The 25,681-nt window shown below is 46.3% G+C and overlaps 2 protein-coding genes across 6 annotated transcripts; one reads left to right on the top strand and one right to left on the bottom strand.

Annotated features, from left to right (window-relative positions):
• Window positions 1–971: 971 nt before the first annotated feature.
• On the top strand, window positions 972–18,966 carry LOC113013802 (6-phosphofructo-2-kinase/fructose-2,6-bisphosphatase). Of its 5 annotated transcripts, none has more exons than XM_026154960.1 (14): window positions 972–1,127; window positions 8,666–8,791; window positions 9,998–10,094; window positions 12,243–12,309; window positions 12,498–12,572; window positions 12,658–12,714; window positions 13,011–13,132; window positions 14,806–15,013; window positions 15,101–15,247; window positions 15,334–15,438; window positions 15,687–15,816; window positions 16,103–16,165; window positions 16,345–16,409; window positions 16,644–18,966. In XM_026154960.1, exons 1-14 carry the CDS (start codon window positions 1,043–1,045, stop codon window positions 16,701–16,703), a joined length of 1,407 nt encoding a protein of 468 aa, XP_026010745.1. In that variant the 5' UTR covers window positions 972–1,042; the 3' UTR covers window positions 16,704–18,966. The 5 variants fall into 5 exon arrangements, with proteins under 5 accessions (XP_026010745.1, XP_026010748.1, XP_026010746.1 ...); XM_026154963.1 differs by lacking the exon at window positions 972–1,127 and adding an exon at window positions 1,134–1,567; XM_026154961.1 differs by lacking the exon at window positions 972–1,127 and adding an exon at window positions 6,417–6,560.
• On the bottom strand, window positions 18,880–25,051 carry ndnl2 (necdin-like 2). The gene is made up of 11 exons (XM_026155001.1): window positions 24,969–25,051; window positions 23,739–23,799; window positions 22,087–22,206; window positions 21,933–21,996; window positions 21,536–21,615; window positions 21,359–21,453; window positions 20,965–21,044; window positions 20,832–20,874; window positions 20,681–20,743; window positions 19,328–19,442; window positions 18,880–19,246 (listed from the first exon to the last, which is right to left on the bottom strand). Exons 2-11 carry the CDS (start codon window positions 23,784–23,786, stop codon window positions 19,145–19,147), a joined length of 810 nt encoding a protein of 269 aa, XP_026010786.1. The 5' UTR covers window positions 23,787–23,799; window positions 24,969–25,051; the 3' UTR covers window positions 18,880–19,144.
• Between the last annotated feature and the right edge of the window lie 630 nt (window positions 25,052–25,681).

Below are 25,681 nucleotides of genomic sequence, written 5' to 3'. Positions count from 1 at the left end.
CTGTTAAAGCACATATTATCATGTACAGTTAGGAAGAGCAGATCCCAGCAAACTAACTACGGAGCAAGGAAGAGTACGTCTGCGTTGGACACATTAATAATGCTGACACGAATCTACAAACTCTGCAGGACAGATATTCAGTATTTTATCTGAGGACTGTTTTCTAATGCTGGAAGCAAAAGTGTTTAGGATGTCACGTTTCCTGTATGTCCTGTATGTCCTGTATGTCCTGTATGTCCTGTATCCGCTCTGTAATCGTATTTGTGCAGATTTATTAATCATGTTCAGGTCCACACGATTTCTGTGAGACTCTGCTAAAGACAATCAAATGTGGGGCACAGTGTCTGAGGGTGGATCACACTGTGTATGTCCACCTCAGACACGTCACCATGGGAAAGGGTCTGACTTTTAACTCTCTGTGACGTAAAAGCCTGCGACGAGCCGTCTGCGTAGATTTTGCGTGTTTAACGTCAGCGGTGAGTTCTGCCTGACTCTGGCTCAGCTGTCCTGGAAAGTGAAAGCAGTGCAGAGGGCCTCAGGGGCCATCGGGGGTCGGAGGGTGTGGGGGTTGGGTGCATTCCCGCCGACAAACAAACCAGCTCCTTAACGGCCAAAAAGCACGTGACCAAGCGTCCTCCACACGAAACAGTCCCGTGACCTTTCGGGTAACAGTGTCGGGGGGCCCCTTTAAGACTCTGTGACAGGATGACGGCAACGAGGTGAGAGCAGAGCGCGCGCAGCATCACGACGATCCCCACAGGAAGGACAAAGAGGAGGAGGAGGCGTGGCACACGATGGGCGCGTCATTAACGCACGGGCTCGTGCTGATGTTTACGATGACAGAGGCGTGAGACGTTAAACCTGCAGGACTAGTTAGTCTGTGACAACGAGGACCGGCCTCTCCGCTCCGCCCAGCACCGCCTGGCTGGCTCCACGCTGCCTGAGCGGGCAGAGACACGCACCGTGGCTGCATGCAGCAGGCACGGAGTCATAACACACAAACAGATATTGCGACGCGGTGAGCCACGAGCAGATCTGCGGGATGATGAACGGAGAGCGGATCGCAGCAGCCGGAGGAGACACCCCGGGGGCCGCGGGGAGGACGCTCCGGTTCCAACGGCCGCACGGTGAGTGACGGGCACGCGTGCACGCGCACTGCGCATGACCGGGATGTAAGAATAGCACCCTGGTTATGTAATAAAACACACACACACACACTTCCTCTTATTTCATTCATTCCCGCAACACACTGTGTGCGCGTCACCGTGACGCAAACTGTGGATAATGTCATTGATTAGCGGGCAGAGGGCGTGATCATCATCATCATCAGGAATACTGTTAAAGCCAATCAGCGTGCGCGCGCACACACACATTATATAAGGACTGCGATATATCGGGCCTGCTGTGAGCGCGCATATATGTCACAGCGCGCTGTCTTTGAGCTGCTTTCAGGCATGTGCTGGGTGGTGCTGCTGGTTTGATAAGACACGGCCCGCGTGGGGAATGGAGTCCAGGGAGCAAAGCGCGCACCCCATGCGACGGCGGCGCGTGCGGTGTGAGAGCACAGGTGAGGTTTGTTTCCCTCATTCAGAGAAACGCACCGCTGACCTCCCCCAGGTCGCACACGTGACTCATTTTTGGTGAAAACACCTGAAGTCTGGCTCGATGGTCACGTGAAGTGAGAGCCAATGCAGGGCCGGATCCGCTGTCTGAGAGGCAGCGGGCAGAAATCCGAGAGTGGGCACCTTTTAATGCTGGAGGAGTGGACGACTTTGAGCCTGCAGGGTGGGGAGCGTGTGCTCGCACGGCCACTCTTATTTTTATAAAAACACAGCCTGACCAGCAGCAGGTCCTGTCTTTGGACTCTTATCAATGTGTAAGCGGGGGATGTTCTGCAGTGTGGTGGCGTGGCTACAGCTCACTGCATGGTCAGCATGTCTGGGCCTTAATCGCCACCGTGTCAGTGCTGGGTTTCACTCCTGTGATAAGAAGCAAATATGTAGTTGAGAGCAGGATCTTCTGCAGTACGTCGTGCGGTCAGGCCTGACTAACGGTGACTGATGTACGCCGTGCTCTTTTAAACTTCAGGCCGTGGTCATGTATAAAACCAACAGCAGGCTGTAGCATGCTGCTCGTGTCTAAAAATATAGTAAAATTGAAATTTCCTGCATGGTTTTGGCTTCACTTCAGTTAATGACGACAAAGTTCACGTCCCGGCTCGGCTGCAGGGAGGTCTTTCCACTCTGAGGTCTGTTTGGTCAGCCTGTGGCAGCTCGTGTGTGACTGGCGCTCTGTGATGGTTTCTGTCGTGTTGACATGATTCAATCTCGCTCCGAGCCGTCTGTGACGTGTGCAGCGCTTTTAAAAGACGTGTTTATGTTGAGCTGAGTATAGCAGTGAATGCTTGGCTGCTTTGCTCTGTCGTGGCTGTAACTTGGGTGGGTTTCTTTTTTAAACTAATAAATGTGACTTTTGTCCACTCCGAGCTGATAAAATTCCCGAAGGCATTTTTGGTCAGTTTTCAGTCCTGACTAAAAACACAGACACACTGCATGCCTTTCACACAGCTTCCTTTCATGAAGGAAGGAAGAGGCATGAAGACAACAATGCTTCACTGGTTTTTACTGAAATCTGACTTGTGGATGGATTCAGTTTGTGTCCATGTCAGTCATTTAGAAATAATCAGGCGGAGCATCTTTGCCGTGTTGGGTGTAAACCACTAAACTACAGAGCCACTAAAATATAAATGAGGTACTCAGGCCTGAAAATAAACTTTACGTTGGCAGAAGAAACGTAGCCGTTTGCTTCATTAGTCTTTTTTTTAAACCTCGGTGACTGAAAACTGATGACCTCTGACCTCAGATTCTTTGGTTTTTAGTGTTCGGCTCACTGTTGAAGAAAGCTGTGACGTGGGAACAGAAGCGTGACTTCGTAGGAAATGTTCTTGCTCAACTTCAACTTCTCTGAGCTGTTGATGACTTGAGCAGATGTGCGTTTCACATGTGACCCAGCTCCTGTTTGCTCACTGGGAGCTCCAGCAGAGTAAACAGCAGCTGCAGGAGCTGCTTATGTTTACTGACTGATCTGTGTTTATATGTTCGGTCAGTACTGCACATCATTAATATTTTAACTTCTGTGTAGAAGCTAAAGTCAGACCCAAACCACTAAAATGGCATGTTTTCCCTTTATTTAACTCTCATTTATTTGTCCCCAAAATTCAAATAAAAGTGAGTGATCCATCCACGGATCCATGTTTTCGTGACGGTGGGAAGTTCGAGTACCCGCCGAGAACCCACGCAGACAACAACACGCAAACTCCACACAGAGCGACTGCAGCTGGCCACTGGTGCAGTGGTGCAGTGGTTAGCGCCGCTGGCTCACAGCGAAAAGGTTGTGAGTCCAGTTTCAGTTCTGTACAAAGCTGTGTGTCTGCTGCAGCGTGCAAACAAGGACGGTAACAGGATGTAGTGTGACGGGTGTTTAATCTGAAGATGCTCGCCTTGAGCTGTGTGCAAAGGTCCACGTGTTGGTCTTACCTTAGATAAGCTTTCTGTTTGCGTTCTGATTTTATGTGTTTATGGCAGCATCACGCTGAGGAGACGAGTGGAAGCCTCTGTCTCCTCACTCCTCAGAACAGCGTGCCGTCCTGTCGGTGAGCCTGTAACGCCTGTTTGCTGCCGTCCTGTCATTTACTGCCATCTTGTGGCCACTGATGTCTCTAATAATGAAGTTTTTTGGGGGGTGACAGTCATGTCAGGTAGACTCAGACCTGACCTGACTAAAGACCTCAGTTTCCCTTCTCACTTCCCTCTTAATCGCTCTCGCTCGCCCTCTTCTGGTGTAATATCTGCTGAGCGCCGTTTTATGCACTTCCGGTAAAGCAACATGTAGACTTCAGCTGCATAAGTATTATAGCGTCCCTCCTCCTCTGTCTGTCTGCGTCACTCTGTGAGACAGAGCAGGACAGGAGGAGCTAACTCGACTGTAAATAAGAGCCGTCTGCTGAAAGGAGATAAACTGAGATAACGAAGGGAAAACTTTTTTCAATGTTGCTTAACTTGCAAAGGAGTGACGTTCAGTACCGTGCAACAATCGTGAGCCAATTTCATTTCTCTGTATTCTGCTGGAAAATGGATGTAAGGATTTATTGAAGCATGTTCAAAAAGATGTGTGGGATTAAAACATATCAGGCAAAAACGGATTTCTGTGAATGTGAAATGAATATTTTGGTATGATCGCCTTTATTTCTCTGAACTCTCTCAGACAGATTTCTGTCATTTAAGTGTCTCCAGTCATTTCTCTTCAGGCCTCTAGAAGGACGTTAGGAGCTCTTCTCAGACTGTTTCTGCTTTGTTTTGTTCTCTGTCAGGATGATCCCACACTGCTGTAGTAACGTTGAGGTGTGGACTGTGTGGAGCCCAGTCTGATGGCAGTGTTTCACTCTGTTTTCCTGCCCGGGTATATTTTTACTGCAGGTATTCTCCTACTCCCAGTCAGGTGCTTTGCAGATGGCTTTAAATGGCTGCTGCATTTAGAAGTTTTAGCGAACACCACTCGCTCCACTGCAGCCTGAACCATGACAGAGCCTCCACCGTGTTTCACAGACGTCTGCAGGCTCTCACCAAAAATGTAACTTGGCACACGTCAGCCGAGAGCTGCACAATTACTTGTATTTGATGTCCCAGAATTAAATGAGCCATCAAAGCAAAGGCAAGCCAGGCGCTCCCTAAATAAGCAGCCGACCACTCGTCTATATGAGCCAATCACAGCCTTTCCCTGCTCCATGCCTGGAGCAGCAACACGGAAAATGTATCTGTGTGTGGCACTGCAGACATGGTGTTTGGTAATACTTCATTTTTAAGGCAGCTGATGTTAAACATGAAGGCATCACATGCACAGAGTGCTGCAGAGTTGTGTCTGCAGCACAAACAACAACAACTTCTTCGGCCAGCTGAGGGACTCCATCAGCAAAGACTCCATTAACATAATTAATGCATTAAAGCCAACGCTGCAGTGCAGCTCAGACGTGCTGAGGTCACCAGAGTCTTTCACAGCAATGCAGAGATTTGTTTACAGTGTAACACACATTTTGTTAATCGTGACAAATAGTTGTGGTATCAGTGTTGATCACAATGATGGCGATTATCAGTTAAGCTGTAACTGTGCAGCTGTACCTCAGCCTCTCCTCCGGGGTTTGTCCTCCATTCTCCGGTTTCTTCATTTATTTATTTAATTTTTTAACGACACACTGAACACTTTGCTTAGATATGCTAAGATTTTATCCAATAGCTCTTTGGAAATTCGTTCATTGGTGCAAAAATACTGTTTTATGCAGGTCAAACGGTGTAGTCTTTGGCATGTTTTGTGACACATGAGTAGTAGTAAAGTGTCTGGAGTTGGGTTCATTGAATGATTCATTGGTCAGCAGTTAAAACATTCCTCTGAAAATGGTCAGGTACAAGGAGTGGACTGAAAATGGGAGAGAACAAAACAGGTTTGGCTCCTTGGAAGCAAAATCGTCTTGATTTTGCTACGTCTTGCAGCACTGTGGTCACGTGAAGGTGGATTAATGATGGTTAATGCAGAAAGGTCAGGATGTCCAGGCACAGTCTGATCTGCTCGTTTCTTAAAGTGTTTTTGTTTGGTAGAAGCTGTTTTCCACACATGCAAAAACATGACTGCCTCTAATAATTACATTTAAAATGCATTTAATGAATTTGTGCAGTTTGGATTTTCTGCTCTTGTTTCTTTTCACTTACATTCAGTCGTGTGTGTGTTTATCTCAGGACTGGATTTAAATACAACAAACAAGTCAGTCACCACCCACATGGTTGATATTAATGAAGGCCTAGGTCATGTGACACACACACAGGCCTCGGCTGCTTTCATTGGGTGTCAGCTGATAGAATCACAATAGAGCCGCTCAGCATGGTTGTTACCCGTTTGTCACGTTACACCACTTCCTGTGTGCCGGGACAAAGGTTACTGCAGCACATGGTGATTGGTGGATGACCTCATCGTAGTGTCTTTTACTGACTGACAGGCCAGCCGACCAATCAGAGGCACCGCATCCTCTGCCGCAAACCAAACAGGTGTGCTGCTGAAGCTCCTCCCACTCTGATGTGGTGTGAGAAAGTTCAAAATCTGAACACAGCTGGGAGAGCGCCTTTATCCCGTCCTCCTGTTCACACACAGACACACACACACACACACACACACAGCGCAGATACAGAGGAGAGGTTCACACACACAGACACACACACACACACAGCTCAGATACAGAGGAGAGGTTCACACACACAGACACACACAGAGCGCAGATACAGAGGAGAGGTTCACACACACAGACACACACAGACACACACAGACACACACAGAGCGCAGATACAGAGGAGAGGTTCACACACACAGACACACACAGAGCGCAGATACAGAGGAGAGGTTCACACACACAGACACACACCTGGCTGTTGAAGCCATGTCGCAAACACTCACTCAGAATCCTCTGGAGAAGACCTGGGGTCCATGGATGCAGAGCAGGCTGAACAGACGGCGAGGCTGTAAGTACACAAGCGCACACATGCAGCACATGTGCGTGCACACACACACACACACACACACACGGTTTGCGCTGTGATGCCTTGTTTTGCTTTGACATGCTGATACTTGTGCGTTTTCTTCTGAACAGCTTGTGTGGATTCACCAGGTGTGTGTGTCTGTGTGTCTGTCTGTGTGTGTGTGTGTGTGTGTCCTGACGGCCATTCACCCTAAAGGGTCGCTGCGTGATTGCGTGCGGTCAGACAGACTCAGACTCAACAATAACACGACAAATGTGCATTTAAAGAATTTTGTAAAGTACAAAGTGAAACTAAACATCTAAAGAATCACAATAACAAAATATTTTGAAGAAAGAGTTACAAAGTATGAAAACTAGGCTGTTGGTGGACAAGTGTGTGTGGCGAGGCTCAGCCTGCCCGAGCGGGCGTTTTGCCCGCCCAATCAAACGTCAGGACCGCACGTTTCTGTTTAACCGGCAGCGCAGAAAAAACACCAGAATCATTTCTAGCTTATGATTGGGTGGCAATTTTCCGATCTTCACCCCCCTGACTGAAGGAAAAAAATTCCCACCACACATTTATAACCTTATCAGTGCAGGAGCGTCTGACTCTGACCTCAGAGCGGTCGTGGAGCTGCTGATTCTCTGCTGTAAAGTCCACATTTCTGCTGCTGATGTGACGTCTGTATATATCTGAGTGCATGCAGAGGGCTGTTGAAAGTAAGATCCCACACGGAGCAGCTGTCAGAAGAAGAAACAAACGAATGTCAGGTTCCTCTCAGATCTTCCTTGAAGCTTTCACTCAGACGTGTTAACATTTTGCAGCTTTGTAAGCATTGAACGGGCAGCCTAACAACGAGGGGGGCGACAGCAGCAGCCAAACACCTGAAGAGGAAACTCACCGTTCCTCACCACACGTGAACAACCAGTGCTCACTGCTGCTTTCTGAGTGCTAAAGTTTTTATTTGGATCCTTTACCAAAGTAAAAGCACAAGAATACGTGTGACATTTCCCTGTGACTGCTTCGTCTGTGCAGTCGGTGTGTCTGCAGCCTGCGGTCGGAGCTGTGGAGATGTCACAAGATGGGTCTGAGTGGTTTTAGGGTGATTTATGGTCTTAACTCCACATCAATCGGTAATCAGGTGTGATGTATTTATGTACAACAGACACACAAACACAGCGTGCTTTACAAAAGCCAACGACAGCAAGAAATGAGATCAGTGCTGATGTGGGAAAAGGAAAAACACAGTAAATGAGAAGAAAACGTATTTCAAAGAACAGCAGTAAACTTCACTGACTTCAGCTGCACTTCCTACTTAAACTACAGTAAAGTGCACAAAGGTTGGGAAACAAACAGATGAAACTGAAGCGATGAAGAAGAGAGAAGCTGGCCATGAGCTTAAAATCACCTCCTTTCTGTACGGCTGTGGGAGGAAAGATTACAGCCTGTGACTCTGAAAAATGACTCGCGGTCAGACGGTGTTCCTTCTTATCACCAAAATAACATTTAGTCCAGCTCGAACCCTCCGTGGCACACTTGTACTGACGTCAGCGAAGGAAAGCTGTGCAGTCAGACATTGTTTACGAGATGAGCCGAACATGGTTGTGTTGTTGCTGCCTCTCCTTCACAGCCAGGCATTAACTTTTAGATCAGGATCGTACGGAGGACCGAGGCTTCAAAGAAATGAATGAAATAAAAAGGAAGAAGTTCTAATGTCTTTGACACATTTTTACATAAAAAACAGAAATGAATTTATAAACATTTACTTAAATGTATTTATTTATTAAGAGAACACCCAACAACCATATGTCCCCTTTAAACAAGCACTTTGGCAACAGCGGGAAGGAAAAACTCCCTTTGAACAGGAAGAAACCTCCGACAGGCTCAGGGAGGGGCGGAGCCATCTGTCGAGATGCTAGCATTGTAATGTAGTAGCTGGAGTATTTTGCAGGCTTGTGTCAGTATTTATAAGACTGATGTGTTTGAAATGTTCGTCAGACTTCAGATGGTAAAACTTTCACGGCTTCTTTGAGACGTCGGTGTGTTTTCCTCCTCGGACACCTGCGCTGGTCACCTGTAGTCACCGTCTTTGTGTTTGTGCGTTTCAGCCTCGGTGCCCCAGTTCACCAACTCCCCGACCATGATCGTGATGGTGGGCCTCCCGGCACGAGGGAAAACCTACATCTCCACGAAGCTCACCAGGTACCTGAACTGGATCGGCGTCAAAACCAAAGGTATCGGCTGACAGCGCGGGGCTAAACTGACACACCAGGCCGTCGCCACACAGATGGAAACGCATCTGTTAGTGTGAGCTGTAACGCAGCTCGTGTTCGCAGGTGCTGTTTGATGCAGCTTGGAGTGATTTCTGTAAACCTTCACACAGACTCTGACTGAGCAGCAGAGTAATAACGTTTCTCAGGTCAAAGCTTTGTGAATAAACAGGCAGGTTACAGAGATGCGGATGAGAGCAAAGGAACTGTTTGGCCGCGGCGTTTCTGGCTGTCCGGACTTTATTTGGTCTGCTGTGTGTTGCCAAAACACTTCCAGGGCGCTGAGGCCTCCTCAGGACTCTGAAGGTGCTCTGCGGTATTTGACACCAACATGTTGGCAGCACATCCTTCAGAGGATCCTAACACTGTCAGATTTCAAGGAAGTTCATTCCAGTCAGCATGGCTCTGATGAGTCTGTTGATGACATTTAAATGATAGTAAGGAGATTTCCATCCTCGGTCATAACAGCTGTAAGCTGTGCACATACTTTCTTCTTCATCAGTGCAAAAATCTGTTATTCTCCACACGAGTTTTCCATCTGCTCTTCTGTTCACAGTGAAGCTGTACGGTTTTATGGAGCAGAGCTTGTGTTTAGAGACCGAAGCAGAAGTTTTAACATGGGAGTCTATGCAGGGTGGGCAACTCCAGGCCTCGAGGGCCGGTGCCCTGCAGGTTTTAGATCCCACCCGGGGTCAACACACCTGAATCACATGATTGGTTCATTCCCAGGCCTCTGGAGAACTTCAGCACATGTTGAGGAGGTCATTTAGCCATTTGAATCAGCTGTGCTGGATCAAGGACACATCTAAACCCTGCAGGACACCGGCCCTCGAGGCCTGGAGTTGCCACCCCGGGTTTATGGGGACGGACTGATTGCTGGAGCTTCTGCTGGATGTTAGAGGAACTGCAGTTTGGTCTTTTTCAGCCGTCTGAAAGCATCGTGGGTTAGAACGTGTGCTGCTGTCAGCCACAGTTACTGCTCCTTGTTTGTGTTGTTATAATCCTTCATGGCTCGTTCTCCTAACCTGTGATGGTCACTGCTAAAAGCCAGCAGATGGCATCCTCATTAGCATGTTTAGCTGTAAGTTTAGTCTCTGAGCGTTGTTAGCTCATTGCTACAGATCCAGACCCTGTCACTGTGTCAGCAGGATTGTGTTCTCTGTGTTCCAGTGTTTAATGTGGGGCAGTACCGCAGACAGGCCACCTGCTCCTACAACAGCTACCAGTTCTTCAGACCCGACAACGAGGAGGCCATGAAGATCCGCAAGTACGAACCCTCAGCTGCACGTGTGCCACACCTCGGCATTAAGGCGTTAGTGTGTGAGGCTGTGTTTATGAAACCCACAGCATGTTGCTTCAGAGGAGCCAGACTACGCCGTCATTTTTAAAGTGCTCGTGAGCAATACGAGTCCAACTCTCTGAAGGTCTTTAAAAGTTACTGTTTGGACATTTGCTGCTTTTTCTCCCGTTTTCAGTCCAGTTCTTGTACCTGAGCTGTGAGTCGTTTAGGCGTAAAGACTAGAGATGGACCGATCCGATATTACGTATCGGTATCGGTCCGATACTGACCTAAATTACTGGATCGGATATCGGAGAAAAATAAAAAATGTAATCCGATCCATTAAATATCACGAAAGCACCTCACAAAACTTGCAACACGCCGTAACTCACCTCAGAACGTTAGCACGTCGGAGCAGTATGCCTCACGTGATAGAGCGGCTGTGGCATGCGGGACCTGTCGGTGGTCTGGATAGCATGTGGAGCTTCGCTAGCAACCCGGCATTTCATCTCCGACAAAGTTATCCCCGAGAGAAGTAAAGCAAGTGTGTAAGTCCATCTCTGAATGTTTGTAAAGCATTCCTGCGTTAAGCTTAACGAGCGACTGCCTCTCGCTCTCCGGCTGCTACTTCAATCGTGAAACTGCTTAAATGATCAGCTGATCAGCTTTTCTGTCGCGAGTCCGTGTCTCTAGTTTGTTTTTGGTCCACTTTGCACCAGAAAGAGGAAACCAGCGGCTGAACAACAGAAGCACGTTTAAGCTTGATAAGCTGTTGTTAGAATGTATTTAATATTACTTTCTACTCGAGGATCTTTTTCTACGTAGCTGACGCTAGTAACTGTGCAGGGGCGGATCTAGCAAAGTTTAGCCAGGGGGGCCGATAGGGCATTAACTGGGAAAAGGGGGCACAAAGACATACTTTTCTTTCTTATTCTCATTTAAAATGTCTAGCTTTTAATAAATAATTATCTGACACCCAAAGTTTTAATTTGATGTAAAATGAATAGAAGTCAATTACTGTATATAGTGACTATTAAGTCTAATATATATACCCTAGTAAGCTATAGTACTTTTTACTTTGGGAAGGTACCATCTGTGCAGTCTGCAATTTTGTTGAAGAAAGATGTTGAATCTATTTAATATTTCTTGAAAAATAATTGATTTCTGTGCATTTTTTTTCCACACTGCATCAAATTAAGGTTGATTACGTCGATTAAGCATCATGAGGTGGAGCGTGAGGGGTGGTTCCCTATTTTTTATTTATTTATTTTTGTTGTTGCTGGGAGTTGGAACCCTATTAGTTAGGTTGCTTAATATTTACGCTAAGTACTCTTTAAAATACCAGAATAGGGAGGATGGTGTAGGTTTAAGTTTATTAGATTGATCAGTATTGCTGAACTATGAAATATTTTTTTTGTATACAGGTATAACAAAATAGCTTTAGTGTAGTTGTTGTTTTAAACTTGAGTATGAACTTGCAGACTTGCAAAATGCAGCAAGATATTTTAAAAAACAGTTTTGTTGATTAAAAAAACACTATATCGGATTCATATCGGTATCGGCAGATATCCAAATTTATGATATCGGTATCGGTATCGGACATAAAAAAGTGGTATCTAGTAAAGACTGAAAGTGACCGTATCAGATATTCATTTTCAAGCTTGTTAGAATCGTTCACACTTTGTTTTTAGACTTTTGTTGTTGAGTCATAAACTGGCCTTAAATAATCTGTGACACAAAGTGAGATGGGAGCTGGAGCAGTTCACTGCAGAGCTCACCGTCCATGATCTCGGCCCCTCAGCCCCTTCTTCAGTCGGTCGCACTGACCTGTAACTCTCCACAGTGCTGCTCACCTTCCATTTGATGTCCTGCAGATAAGATGAGCTTTTGTAGCGCTCACAGTGGTCAGATCGCAGCAGTATGTAACAGACTTTAAACACTCACAGCTGTCCAGCTGTTCTTTGGCATAACTGAGGTGCATGAAACTCAACACACGCGCACATACGTGGAAATGCAGCATGAACGGCTGAAGCTGTTTCCTACTTTCCTACCAGCATGTAAAGATATGAGGGGTGAGTCCCGCCTGCTGACAGTGTCATACATCTTTAACGTGTCGGTTTCTGTGTCGGCACGCAGGGCCTGTGCCGTCGCTGCCCTCCAAGACGTGTGCGAGTACATCAGCAGGGAGCAGGGTCAGGTGGTGGTGAGTCAAACTCAAAGTTTCCTCCAAACTGCTCAGCAGCACGTTTTTGTTTGTAGTGGACACACAAACACAATATTACAGTGACAAATCAGATCTCCCTAAAACGCCGTGAACACAAGTCATCACATCCTTGTGTGAGCAGCTGTTAAAGTCGGTCAGCGTGGTCTTATTGAGTTTGTCTCTTGAAGGTTTTTGATGCCACGAACACCACCCAGGACCGCAGAGAGGTCATCCTGAACTTTGCCAAAGAAAACGGCTACAAGGTCAACTTTCTTTCTTTCTCTTTATTAAAAATAGAAATGTGTTCGTCAAACCTCTGTGACAGCTTTTGTTTCCCTTCCTGTTCAGGTTTTCTTTGTGGAGTCGATATGTGACGACCCCGACATCATCGCTGAGAATATTAAAGTAAGTGAGCCGAGGCGAGTCGCTGCTCGGAGCCGGGATCCGGTGCGCTTTCAGTTTGTTTTTGTTGGAACGGGCTGAACCGAGCTCGCTGTGCCAGCCCGCGGGTGTCTTGGCAGGACCTGGACTGGTTTTTGTTCCACAACAAAAGCGTGGAGAAACCCTTCCTGCAGCTTCTCCGTCCTTTTCTCTTCAGTTTGGCTCGTTTCAGACTTCATGTTGTGCGTGCAGCTCACGTCTCTCTCAGCATGTGCCCTGCTTTAGTCGTGACTTTTCCCACTCTCTCTGCCTGAAAACAGCAAGTGAAGCTGAGCAGCCCGGACTACGCCGGCTGTGACAAAGAGGAGGCTGTGGCCGACTTCCTGAAGAGGATCGAATGTTATACGATGACCTACGTCCCCCTCGATGACACCAAGGACAGGTGACTGCCTCTGCTGTGGAAAATCAGCTTCTGAGTCACATCCACACCTCGTGGTTCACTGTTAGCATGGAGGCAGATCAGCCACACTCTCTGTTCATGCTAAACTCATAAAATAACCTTACACAGAGAATTTGGAATTAAACTCCATCATCACATCAATCACTCTGCACAGTCGATGTTGGTTTGAGTTGATGCCTCTGAAGCCCATTAACCCTTTAAAGCCGGTCGGAGCAGCACGCTCCATTTTGTGTAACTATTTTTAAATCCCAGTAGCTCTGCAACCACGTGAGCTAGCGCAATAATTTGTTTTGCATATGAAACCAGAGGAGTTGTACTTACATCTGATGCCATCAGCTTGTCCTCGGTCACAGGTTCCTTCCACATACAGCTTTGCAAAAACTGCATAAAAAGCACTTGCAGCAACAAAAACATAATATTCCAGAAACACGCTTTGCCGATCCGATCAGCTGTTCGTAACACTTCCTACGTCCATCAGCGTGAACTATCGCATGTCCGCCATGACCTGCCCAAAACCAGAAGTGACGTCATTTTGCGGAAATGTAGTTTGTTTTTTGTTTTGTTTTTTTACCATCGTGGCCTCATGAACCTATACTTGTGTTTTTAAAAGTTATCTTTGACTTTCTGAATTTCTGTGTCGTCTCTGGGATGCTGAGGACTCATATTGCACTGCTGGAAATAGTTTATTTTGATGCACATGCTGTTATTTTGTAAATTTGCATTATAATATATTTTTTCGTTTTTCCTGCAGTATATGAAAATTGGTGTATCTCAAAAATAAAACTATGAAGACACTTAAAATAAATTTCCTTTGGAGGGAAACTAGTTTGTGTATTTACAGTTTTGAGGGATAAGCCTCTTAAATTTCTCTAACTAGAAATATATGTTAAAAAAAACGATTTTCAATTTTTTTGTAGTTTATTGCACTTTTTTGCAATTTATGTAATTACTATGCACTTAATGAATACATATTATTAAAATTTGGGCTGTAATGGTTGTATTGATGTATAGCAACTTGAAATGCTCCCAAAAATGGCTCCACAGCAGGTAAAAATATAATATAAGCTCTGGCGGACTTGGTGCTATGGTAGGTCTTAAAGGGTTAAATATGACAATATGTTTAAATTGTAATAAATTGTGGAGCGAGAGCTTTACGGACGTCCGTCTCAGCTGGTGCAGCGGTTGCACGAGCCAATAATACGGCAGGATTCCTCACATGACTGTGGCTCAGGAGGCTGAGCGGTTTGCCCACTAATGGGACCGTCTGTGGTTGAATCAGAATCAGAATCAGAATACTTTATTGATCCCTGGGGGAAATTATTTTTTGTTACAGTGCTCCATTTTAAACCAACAATCTTGGGTGAGATCCTGAAGTCGTCCCTGAGCATCCATCACACTGAGAAAAAACAAAATGCGTGTGCATTAAGTACAAATGTAACTAAGTACAAATATGATGGCAGAAGAAATGAACAACTTTAAAGAATGAAATCTTTATAGGAGCTTCACATTGATACATCGCTGCGTGACAGGTTGTTGGTCCTGCGTCTTCGGACTGGGCGATCTGTGTCTTTGTTACGTAAACGCACCGTTGTGTCCAGCAGAGGAAGTTAAAGAGGGCTGACGCTTTTGGGTCTCTTTTCCTCGTCTTTCTGCAGGAACTTGTCTTACATTAAAATCTTCAACGTGGGCAGCAGATACCTGGTGAACCGGGTCCAGGACCACATTCAGAGCCGGATCGTCTACTACCTCATGAACATCCACGTCACCCCGAGGTCCATCTACCTGTGTCGCCACGGTGAGAGCGAACTGAACCTCGTGGGTCGCATCGGAGGCGACTCTGGGCTTTCCTCTCGCGGGGCGAAGGTTTGTTTTTTGTTTTTTGTTTTTTTTAAATGCACCTGTGATCTCGGGTCATGTTGTTGTCAGTGAGATTTTTCTCTTGTCCGTCAGTTTGCCAGCACTCTGGGCACCTACATGCGTGGGCAGTGCATCAGCGACCTGAAGGTGTGGACGAGCCACATGAAGAGGACCATCCAGACCGCAGAGGCTCTGGGAGTCCAGTACGAACAATGGAAAGCTCTCAACGAGATCGACGCCGTACGTAAAGAAACGGCTCGGCCGCTTCACGTAGATGATTTCTGCTCGTAGGAGACGAGTCTGACTTCCTGTGTGTTTCACTTCAGGGGGTTTGTGAGGAGATGACGTACGAGGAGATTCAGGAGCATTTCCCCGAGGAGTTCGCGCTGAGGGACCAAGACAAGTATCGCTACCGCTACCCTAAAGGAGAGGTGGGTGTGGACCCTGCGTACACCTGCTGGCCAGCAGGGGGCAGCTGCTCTGGCTGTGTAATAGGAGTCACTATGAGTTTAGGTCTCTGTTGCATGTTTTACTGAATAAAACATTAAAGCGATTAAAAAATAAATCTGGTCCCATTTTGAGTCAGATAGTAAATCCGAGTGTTTGACGACAAGAGGAGCCTCGTTCAGCTTCACGCGTTGACAGCAAAGTGACTGATGTCTAACTGTGTGTGTCTCAGTCGTACGAGGACCTCGTTCAGCGTCTGGAGCCGGTCATCATGGAGCTGGAGAGGCAGGAGAACGTTCTAGTCATCTGTCACCAGGCAGTCATGAGGTGTCTGCTGGCCTACTTCCTGGACAAGAGTGCTAGTAAGTGGTTCTTCTGCAGTGGCTTTGCTGAGGCTTTGAGCCTTTACGCTCATGTTTGTGATCGAAAGGTGATTAAAACCAATGTTGTTTTGAATTATTCCCATAAATATCACCCTATGAACCCACCGCTGAGAGTACAGGATCACTTCTTATTTATCTTTCACAGGATTTTTTCGATAATGAAACAAATGAAGAAACGATGATAGATTCCCCGAGTTTATTTCTCTGTGGTTAGAGTGATGGCAGCAGGCATGCTGTGGATAAACAAACATTTCTCTGTGTTCAGACGAGCTGCCGTACCTGAAGTGTCCTCTGCACACGGTTCTGAAACTCACGCCAGTCGCTTACGGTCAGTCTCGCCTTCTTCTGCCTCTGACTTTAACGTCCTCCTCTGTTAGTATCATTAAAACAAGCTCTGCAGCGTAAACTAGCAAACACAAAGTAAGATGATTAAAGTTGTTTTTGAACGGCGTGCTGGTGGAAGAAGTCACGACATGCAATCACAGCGTCCGTCTGTTGTTCCCTCAGGTTGCAAAGTGGAATCCGTCTTCCTGAACATCGAGGCCGTCAACACGCACAGAGACAAGCCGGTGGTAAATATGAAATATGATTTTTCTTCTTTTAAACACAAACGGCTGAACACAAGTCGTAGCGTTAACGAAACCTGACACTGACCGAGGTGCAGAGGAACCGCCCACACTCGGTGAACTAATGGTTTTAATAAATCACAGGTGTGTGTGTGCGTGCACGTGCGTGCGTGTGCAGCCTGCATTGATTCAAAGCACTGCGACTCTGTGCATCAGACTCAGTTTGACTTTCTTTCCCAGAACGTCGACGTGGACCGAGACCCGGCCGAGGCCCTGGAGACGGTCCCTGAACACATCTAGAGGAGGCGGGCAGGGAGCTCGTTTTTATTCACTGATGGAAGTGGCCTTTTATTGTTTTTTAATTTAAGTAATCTTAGAGATCATCGCTGTTGTGATTGTTGCTGTTGTGACAGTTTGAAGCTTCACAACACTGAAAATGAGACATTTCTCTGTGGTAGCCTCTTTCCGTTGTCGATGCACTTTATAACGCAGGACCGAGGCCGGGTGAAGAAGAGGTCTCGTCTACTGTGGGGAAAACAACAAAGTAGTGCTGAACATGTGCCGGGGGGTCTGCGTTACCGTGTTCCCTCCTCGACTCTTCCTTACCTGTACCTGTGCTGTAACCAGTGTCAGTCTGAACCGTCATTGTAGGAAGTTAACTGTCCACACTGACATACCGAACACGTGGTGCTGGTTACCGTCAGCGAGTAGAGCGTTGTTACAGATCCTTAAAGGACAGGTTGAAAGGATTTTTAGAATTGCTGAAAAAGTTTTTATTCCTGGCAGTAAAACCGTCATGTTTGCTCTGGTGGTAAATGTACCAACATTTCTATTCTGATCTAATCGACTTCTTAAAGCCACATTCACGCATTGAAGCCGGACTTCCACCATCACGCCCGCGGGCCTTCTTCCAGGGCAGAAATAAAACTCTCCCTGAGTCGTGTGCTTGGCGCCTCGATGCTGATAAAACACCCAGAACACGCGCTCTAAAACAACAAGGAAACACTTGATGATCATCAGGGGGGGGAAAAAAAAAAAGAGTTAAAGTCAAGACAGAAAGCAGTTTAAACACCTATAAAACTGGAACCCAGCTATCGCCACCTGGTGGCCTTCAGACAGAATGCAGGTAGATGCATCCATGTTTTTACCGTGTCTGCGCCTCGGGACTTCTGCGAGCCTCAGCTCTGATTACCTTCAGCCTGTTCAGAAACTGTGATGATAGTTTAGTGTTTTAATCTCTTTGTAAACGGCCCGCGTTCATTTAAAAGAAAAAAAAAAAAGATGGAGGAAAACCATCCCTACCCGGATATCCACAGGCGACTGGAATATAACCTGAGGGGTCGGTGATTGGATTCAGCAGGACTGGCTGACAGTGTTTGGCTGAATGTGGTTTTTGGTAGTTTTCAGTATTATTCATTGTAAAAGATAAAACAGAAACGAGGCCTTCAAAGCACACGACCCATAATTCCTGCGTAAAACATGAGGGGACAGCTGGTCCTGTAACTGCCCGATACCTCAATGTGCCTCATAAACACACAATCCATGACTGCTCTATGCACCCCACTCTTTAGTGGGGGAGGGAGGTCTGGTGCATCTTTTTTATTTTTTTCTGTGAAGTTACACTGACTGTTCGTGGTCCTGATGATGTGTCCGTCCGCTGTAGTCCTGCTCTTTGTCTCCTGGACTCGCTGATCCAGGATCACTGGTATCATGAACTCACCTACAGGCAGGTTGATGTTAGGAGGGCGGGTGGTTCATTACAGGCAGCACAGACTGGTGTCGTACTAAAAGTCACTAAAGATCAATGAAAGCATCAGTTAGATGCTGGAATCAAAACAGCCACATCCTGTGGTCATTCGAGGGACTGCGTTTGTGGTTCCAAGCATCGGATTGCTGCTCGGATGAGACGCTAAAAACTGTGCTGCTGATGAACGCTGCAGAATTAATAAGCTTCATGATGATAGTGAAGCCAAACACCTGCGTAGGCTTCCTTTGCAAAAGGAGTCGCACCACCCGTGTTAACACCTTCAGGTGTTCTTAATAATAGTATACAGGATCAAATATACCTCAAAGCCTGCAGTTTAGGGATGTGCTCACCTGAGAAACTGTAGAAAAATGCACATTTTCCAGAGTAGGTAGCTCAGGGTTACCATGGTGATATGCTGTAGTTAGGTGAACCAGGTTCATGATACCAGTAAACCTGGATAGCGACTAACACTATTACTCAGATGTGATTGGAGGCCTCTGTGTGCTGGAGCATTATGTTCTGCGTTGTGCAGAATCACCCGGTGTAGCAATAGAAAATCAAACCACCTCAGGGGATCCTCATCTTCACAGTGTGAGTCAGTTTTACTGTGAGTGGTAGCAAACCTGCAGTGTTGAACAGTAATTCTGTGTTTAAACGAGACTCGTACAGTAACCCCGCCCCGTGCCGCTGTGTCACCAGCAACCAGTCAAATCAATGCAATCACTGTTGTTGGATCAATTATAAAACTTTATTTTATAAACGTGAAAAAAAACCTGCTGTTATGTTAAAATCCAGGCAATAAAATCTAAATGGATACTGGACATTTGTGTGGTTTTTTTCTCATGTTTAAAACGAAGGCTCACACGGGTCCAACACGAGGCTCTAATGTAACCGGGATTCACACTGTAACACGACCAGTCCACACAACGCTGCTGGTGCAGCTTCTCTTTCACACACGATAAATAAAAAGAAGGCAGGAGAAGCTGTCAGGTGGTTATCTCTGACTGCTGCTGCTGGTGGAGGCCTGGCTGGAGTTGGGGAGGGAGTGGGCCTGTCTGTACTGCTGAGTCCAGGTCTTAGGGTCCTGTTCATGAAGCTGAGATCGGACACAAAAAACCATCATTAGTAGCCACAGCTTCATCTGCAGGTGTAGGCGTGCTCTGCTCAGCAAACTTACTTCACCCATGAACTCCAGGATTTTGGCTTTCGACACCTCTGCGTCGGCGCGCTGACCCCAGCGAAACTCGTGCTCGATGGGCTCCGTGTGAGGGATCCGCACGTACTCCAGGTACCTACACACACGCACGCACACAGGAATCAAACTGAGCATTAACAGAAAAGATGTCAAGTAAATGAGTGTGGAAGTCGATATAAACTGAACGTGAGCAGCGAGCTGCTCTTCACATCTTATAGAATAAAACATGATCTTCCTATAAACTAAGGTCGGGCGAACTGAAACGTCGAGGCTGATCATCACGTCTGGTTACAGAAGTCGAGGCCTCCCAACAGGACCTGCGATCGCCCGCCTGATTATTTATGAGCTGAAATATAAAACTTAAAGCAGTAAAGAGACTTTGGGGAAAACCCATCAGCCACATTATAAGTGCTGATGGGCCGTCCACCACCTGTGACAATAACAAATAAATTCAGCCGATAAATCTGTTCAGTCTCCAAATATCTGAGTCTTAAATCCTTATCAGCCGGGTTCACTTACAGATGTTGTGCCTGCTTCCACTGACAGCTGTGGGTTTAACTTCAGGGTAAATGAAAATTTTTACATTTTGATGAAAACCACTTTAAAAAAAAGAAACCCAACATCAACAGATCCTTTTAATCCAGACTGAGGAGTAATCACGTTAAATAATCATTATGAAACATCAGTGATGCTGCCAGCATGTCGCATGGAAGTCTTTCAGGTTGGAAAACATGAGTTACAATACAGCGAAAAACAACAGACGCTGAAGGAAAAAAGCCCTTTATGATCCACTGCAGCCTGTTTTTGTAGGAAAGCGATGCATCGTTCGAAAACAGACGCAGAAAAGTAACTGAAGACAAAATGTCAAAGAAATGCGAACCGAAACACAACACGGGGTTTTCTGACCGGTTTGGGAATGTTGGAGGAGCTGGTCCAGGCACGGTGCTGCGGTGCTCTGGCCTCCTGCACCCTCCTGCTGCTCTGTGGTGTGGTATAAACCAGAGTCTACGGTCTGACAGACGCTGGCTCTGAACACACCAGTGCGCTACGACTACAGCGACCCTGCCGGGCTCGAACCCGCGACCTTCTGCTTACACGGCAGTGCCTTTAGAAGCCTGAGCCATCGTCCGACTGCAGGACGCAGGTACTTCACACCTGGCCTGTGCTTTCCAAGGTGGGGGAGGGGTTTACATGCTATCAGGTAATCAGATTACATCCAGTTCAGCGCAGTAACTTCACATCTTGAACTTTAAACTGTCCTTGATCATTTGTGGCTGACCCCACAGTGACCCGGTTACCACGGTGACAGAGCCCATGACTCGGGTTGCTTCCTACCTTTGACGCACAAACTCGTCGGTGACCATCTTCCTCACGTCACCAAACTCCTCGTGCTTCTCTCTGCGCACAGCAAACAGAAACGTTTAAAGTCAGATTTGTGCCGACTTCTGACGAGCAGCTGGGCGGCGACTGAGGGGCGTGGCCTCACCCGGGGTCCACGCGCAGCTTCCTCAGAGTGTTCCAGATCAGATCTGTGCGACGAGGGAAGACAAACGTGTCAAACTTGTGTCCTTCCACAGATCAACTCGCCTTTGTTTTATTTAAGGAAGACTGACACTCACTCTCTCTGACGACACCGCCTTTCATGAAAATGACGCTGAGGATCGCTAACAGCAGACCCATCTTTGGATTGGACGGGCTCCTACGCGCCACAGGAAACAGACACTTGTTACACAAATGCAGGTTTTCTGATGACGCACTGATGTTGGCTGTGTCAGAGTATAAAACACGCAGGTATTCAATAACTGAATCCTGCTGCTCGGCCTCAGCGTTTAACTGTTTAGGTTGTGATGTAACACATGATGTCACCACTAGATGGGGCTGCAGTCTCTGCCCAGTTTCTTAAAGCTTAAAGTTAAAGACCTCTCGGACTCCACACAGCGCACACAAACATTTGTACTGCTGATGTTTAGACGCTCGTTTCCCCGGTCTATGAATATATGCATGAATACTCACCTGACCGGCGAGGCTTTGTCAGGCGTCTCCAAATTATTGACCAATATGTACATTTTATTTTTAGGGTCGATTTCCACCAGCTTCAGGCCGAACACCTGGACAGAGCAGCAGAGGAGCGCCGTGCTGAGACAGTTTCATTTGCAAATCGAGACGCCGATCATCTCTGACTCTACAAACCTGGTCAAACGTCCGCGCCGCCCTCTTTAGGATCTCGGGGTAAATGTTTCGGTAATCCTTCACCACATGTTTCACCAGGTCTGAAACGGCACGGAGACGACGTTATCTTTCATTACTGTGCTTTATACGCGTGTCTGGGACATCCACGGCTGCGAGCAAGGTTTTAAAACACCTCAGACTCACAACGTCTTCTTCAGAGCCCGACACGACACGCTGAGCACTTTTATTTTTTCAAACAAACTGAAGCAGCCTCTGTTTTCGTGGACACTTCTGTTCCTTAGCACTCAATTTAACTGTTACCCCCGTTTGATTTCACAGTTGAGCTGATATAAACCTCAGAGGGCTTTTCAGTGGAACGCTGCCGTGTATTCAAACGCTCCCTGGCTGCTGTCTGTACCTGCTCGCCGTACAGGCATCTTCTTCTGGTCCTTCACCAGGAAGTACTGCACCACCTCAGCAGTCTGCAGACGGACGAGTGACAGAAAAAAAGAAATTAAATACATTTTACTGATCATTAAGAATCAAACTCTGGATTTCTCCTGGTTCTGTACCTTTTGGTCGACCTGTGCAGGTGTGAGCTTCTCCAGCCCTCTCTGCACCTGTGACGTACTCGGCTGAGTGAAGGTCGCATCGTCATCCTCATCCTGAGCCACCAAGTTGCCGGTATGTCTCTACGTGGGAAAAATGTACATGGAGTCAGTATCTGTGAAACTCACTGACACCCTCAGATTCAGCTTATTTTTCTGTACGGCAACTTTGCCTTTTATCAGCTGGCTGTCTAAAAGCTCTGGGAGAAGATGGAGACACGATAAGGTTCTTGCAGTAATCGCCAAACACACAGACCTCCAGAGGGTCAACACCAAAAACCATCAAGTCCAACCAATCAAAGCTATTAGGTTTCAAAGAGAAGCAGCAGCGTCAACGAGCTCCTGGGCTGCATGCTGCCCCAAGCATCTGACTGCATCAGTCACTACGCTACGTTCACACTCCTTTCCTATGAAAGTTTGCTGCTCTGATTTCCCGGCAACGTCAGCGCAGTTTCTTTCAGCAGGTCGGCTCGGAGCCCACGCAACTTAAAAAGTCACTGGGAAGAGCGATCCAGCAGCTGAGACCAGTTCAGGATGGTTATGGTTGGTCTGAGCTTGCAGTTTGAACCCTCCACAGGTCAAAGCTAATCTTGCCTTTGCTGCTCCGCTGAGGCCTCAAACTCGCAGCCCCTATTTTGATGTGAAGAAATATAACGCAGTTTGACTCTTTCTGTTGGGGAGGTTTGTTTGTTGTTGAGTGAAATGTTAAAATAAGCTCTTTAAATGATTTATTATGAAGGTGACATGAGCAGAGAGCACAAACATGCTGAGGGATCGGCTGTGTTAGTTCAGCGAGTCACAAACTAATGTGAACACTTGTGTCTGTGTTTGTATTTTGTTACGTATGACAAAGTGTGTCTGTCCAGGAAGAGGACAGGTGTGTTTGTTTGCTAGTTCAATAAAAGGCTTCGGTTAGTTTGCAGTTTTGTCTTGTTATACAATATTTTAAATAAAAAACAAACACTTTTGGAAATATTTGTGATTTCTTCTTGTTTGTTTTGTACTATTTGAACACTACGGTGAGATGACAGTGCCAGCAGTGGCCCACAGCTGATTTACGTTTGAGACCCCTGACTTAGGCAAAGTGCCGATGACCCCGAGGTACCCCGCTGAAGATGTGGAAGGTTTCCCAATAAAGTGACCATTCAGACCACCTCACCGCCATCAGGGACCGGCCTGTTCGTCCAGCTGCTTCAGCGGTTTCTGCTCGTAGCATCTCTGATGTTTCTCAGCATGTGTTTAAGAAACCATGCAGAACGTTTTCTCCAGTGAAGACAGAGCAAACATCCAGAGAGCTGGAGCTTGTTTCTGCCCCTCTGCATCACAGACATCAAATTACTGCACTTAATTCAAACTCTATATCCCATGATGCTGAAGCTCCTATCATTGGGACACGTGGAGTGGGTGTAATAATTATTTAACATATGCCCTCACAGTTGGAATCATTTTTCCTGCATGGGCTGCTTTTTTTTTTTTTTCCAGCTGCTGTGGTTTGATCTGGACGTGATCTTGAGTTTATACAAAGGCGTTCACCACTTTACCCTAGCACCTCTCACTACTGTAACAGTGCAGACAAGTAAAAAGAATTTCTTCTGTGGTGGAAACGAAGGACTTACTCTCTGAGAGGAGCTCTGTGTGCTGGACGGTCTTTTCCTCTGCGTCATGGCGACACACCGCCTGATAAAGGAGACAGGTAGGATGAACAGATGTGCCTCTTTAGGTTGGACTGCACAGCATTTTAATTCCTGGCCCCCTGCACCACATCTCGAATAGTTCTGCAGTACATGCACTTTTCTAAAGTCTGACTTTCACATACATGAAGGGGAGGCTGTCACCAAAGGTCATTCTGTTTGCAGCTTTGCACAGCAGGAAATTATGGTGTGAAGTGATACAGCGTGTGCATCATCGCTGGATTAAAAATGGTAAAATTGCCAGATGTGTCTGTACGGTGGCCCTGAGAGGCCAAACGGACTGCAACTTCAGGAAACACTTGCAAAAAGAAAACAAAACACAACGGAAATGTTTCTGGGGAGACAATAACCCGACGGACCAGTTGCACGAACCAAAACATGCTAACAAGTGCGCTGGGAGACACTTCAAGGAAGTGGATGAGAGGTAAATGTGCTGTAATCATATGATTCTAATAATACTACAGATATCTGGAATATACATGCATGCTTTGGTTCGTGCAACTGGTCCGTCGGGTTATTGTCTCCCCAAAGAGACCCCCCCCCCCCCCACACCCACCCACACACACACACACACACACACACACACACACACACACACACACACACACCACACAGGCCTCCTACCAAAAAAAAAACATTATAGAAGTTGTAACTAAATTTGAATGTTATTGGTTGAAACATGTGCTTGACCCACAAGCCCCTCAATGCAGTGAAGAATCCTCTTCACCCTCTGCAGGAAAGCAGCCCACAGCATGTTTACCAGCCTCCGTGATTGGCTGTTCCGTCTCACGCCATTAAAATCTAAGTACCGTAAAAATCAGAGTCTGTTCATTTCTTTGTAAGAGAGCAAACCAGATGTTAGACTCAGCGCTGACCTGTCCCACACAAGCACAGTTTTTGCCGCACATTTATTCTGTTAGGACCTGATCGCCGCAGCTACACCGTGTGTGTGTGTGTTTCGGCGCGTTTTAAACGAGAAAGTCTGTAGGCTGAACAAAAACAAAAACCCGGAAGTGACCACAGATCCTTAACGCGAAAACCAGAGCAGACAGCGTTGCTAACTCCGTGCCCTAAAATACTTCACCCGGATTTCCCGGGATAAAGCGTTGCAAACAGAAGCTTCAAATAGTCCGTATGTTTTAGAAAATGACTCACTTTGATCCTCCACCCGTTCCAAACGGTCAGATTCCCGCTAATGGGGCTTGTAGGCGCCTGCTGATGACGTCATTTGCACTTGCCGCTTTTCCTTTCCGTTTCATTCGTCGTTGGTTTCACTCAGTGACTGTAAAAGTCATTGGTTTCATCTATTAATTAAATAAAAATTGAGTGGTTTTATTTATTTATTCCCCCTGTGACAGTTTGATGGTTTATTATACCGAGAAAATTATTTTTATTTTACAAATTCGCCGGAATAATATTGTTCATTAGTTTATGTGTAAAAGGACCTAATTGGCATAATTACTAATGAACAGAAATATGAACGTTTGATAAAGAGATAAATAATCATACTGATATAACTCATGATTATATGATAAAATTCATGACGCACACAGGAGGACAGGCGTGAGAAACTACTGAAATTTATTCTACAGACTAGCATATTTAAAATGAAACTAACAGGAATTTCAGAAATCCAAGAGAAGCTTCATACTTTATTCAATTAAATTGATATTTCTTTCAGACCTCTGCAACTGTTGACTTTTCTTCGGCTGTTAGCTTCTGAGATTGGTAGGAAGAGCACATGTGTAATTTTGAAATGAGCTTATTAACTTATCAAAAGCCTTTTTATAATAAGTTAAAAAGTCTTCTCGGTATTCCATTGGAAAGTGTACCAGCCTCTGTATGAGATAAATATAAGTGTCCATATT

Source organism: Astatotilapia calliptera, chromosome 20 (assembly GCF_900246225.1).
Source record: "Astatotilapia calliptera chromosome 20, fAstCal1.2, whole genome shotgun sequence".
Lineage (NCBI taxonomy): Eukaryota > Metazoa > Chordata > Actinopteri > Cichliformes > Cichlidae > Astatotilapia > Astatotilapia calliptera.
This window is presented reverse-complemented; position numbering and strand designations above follow the sequence as displayed.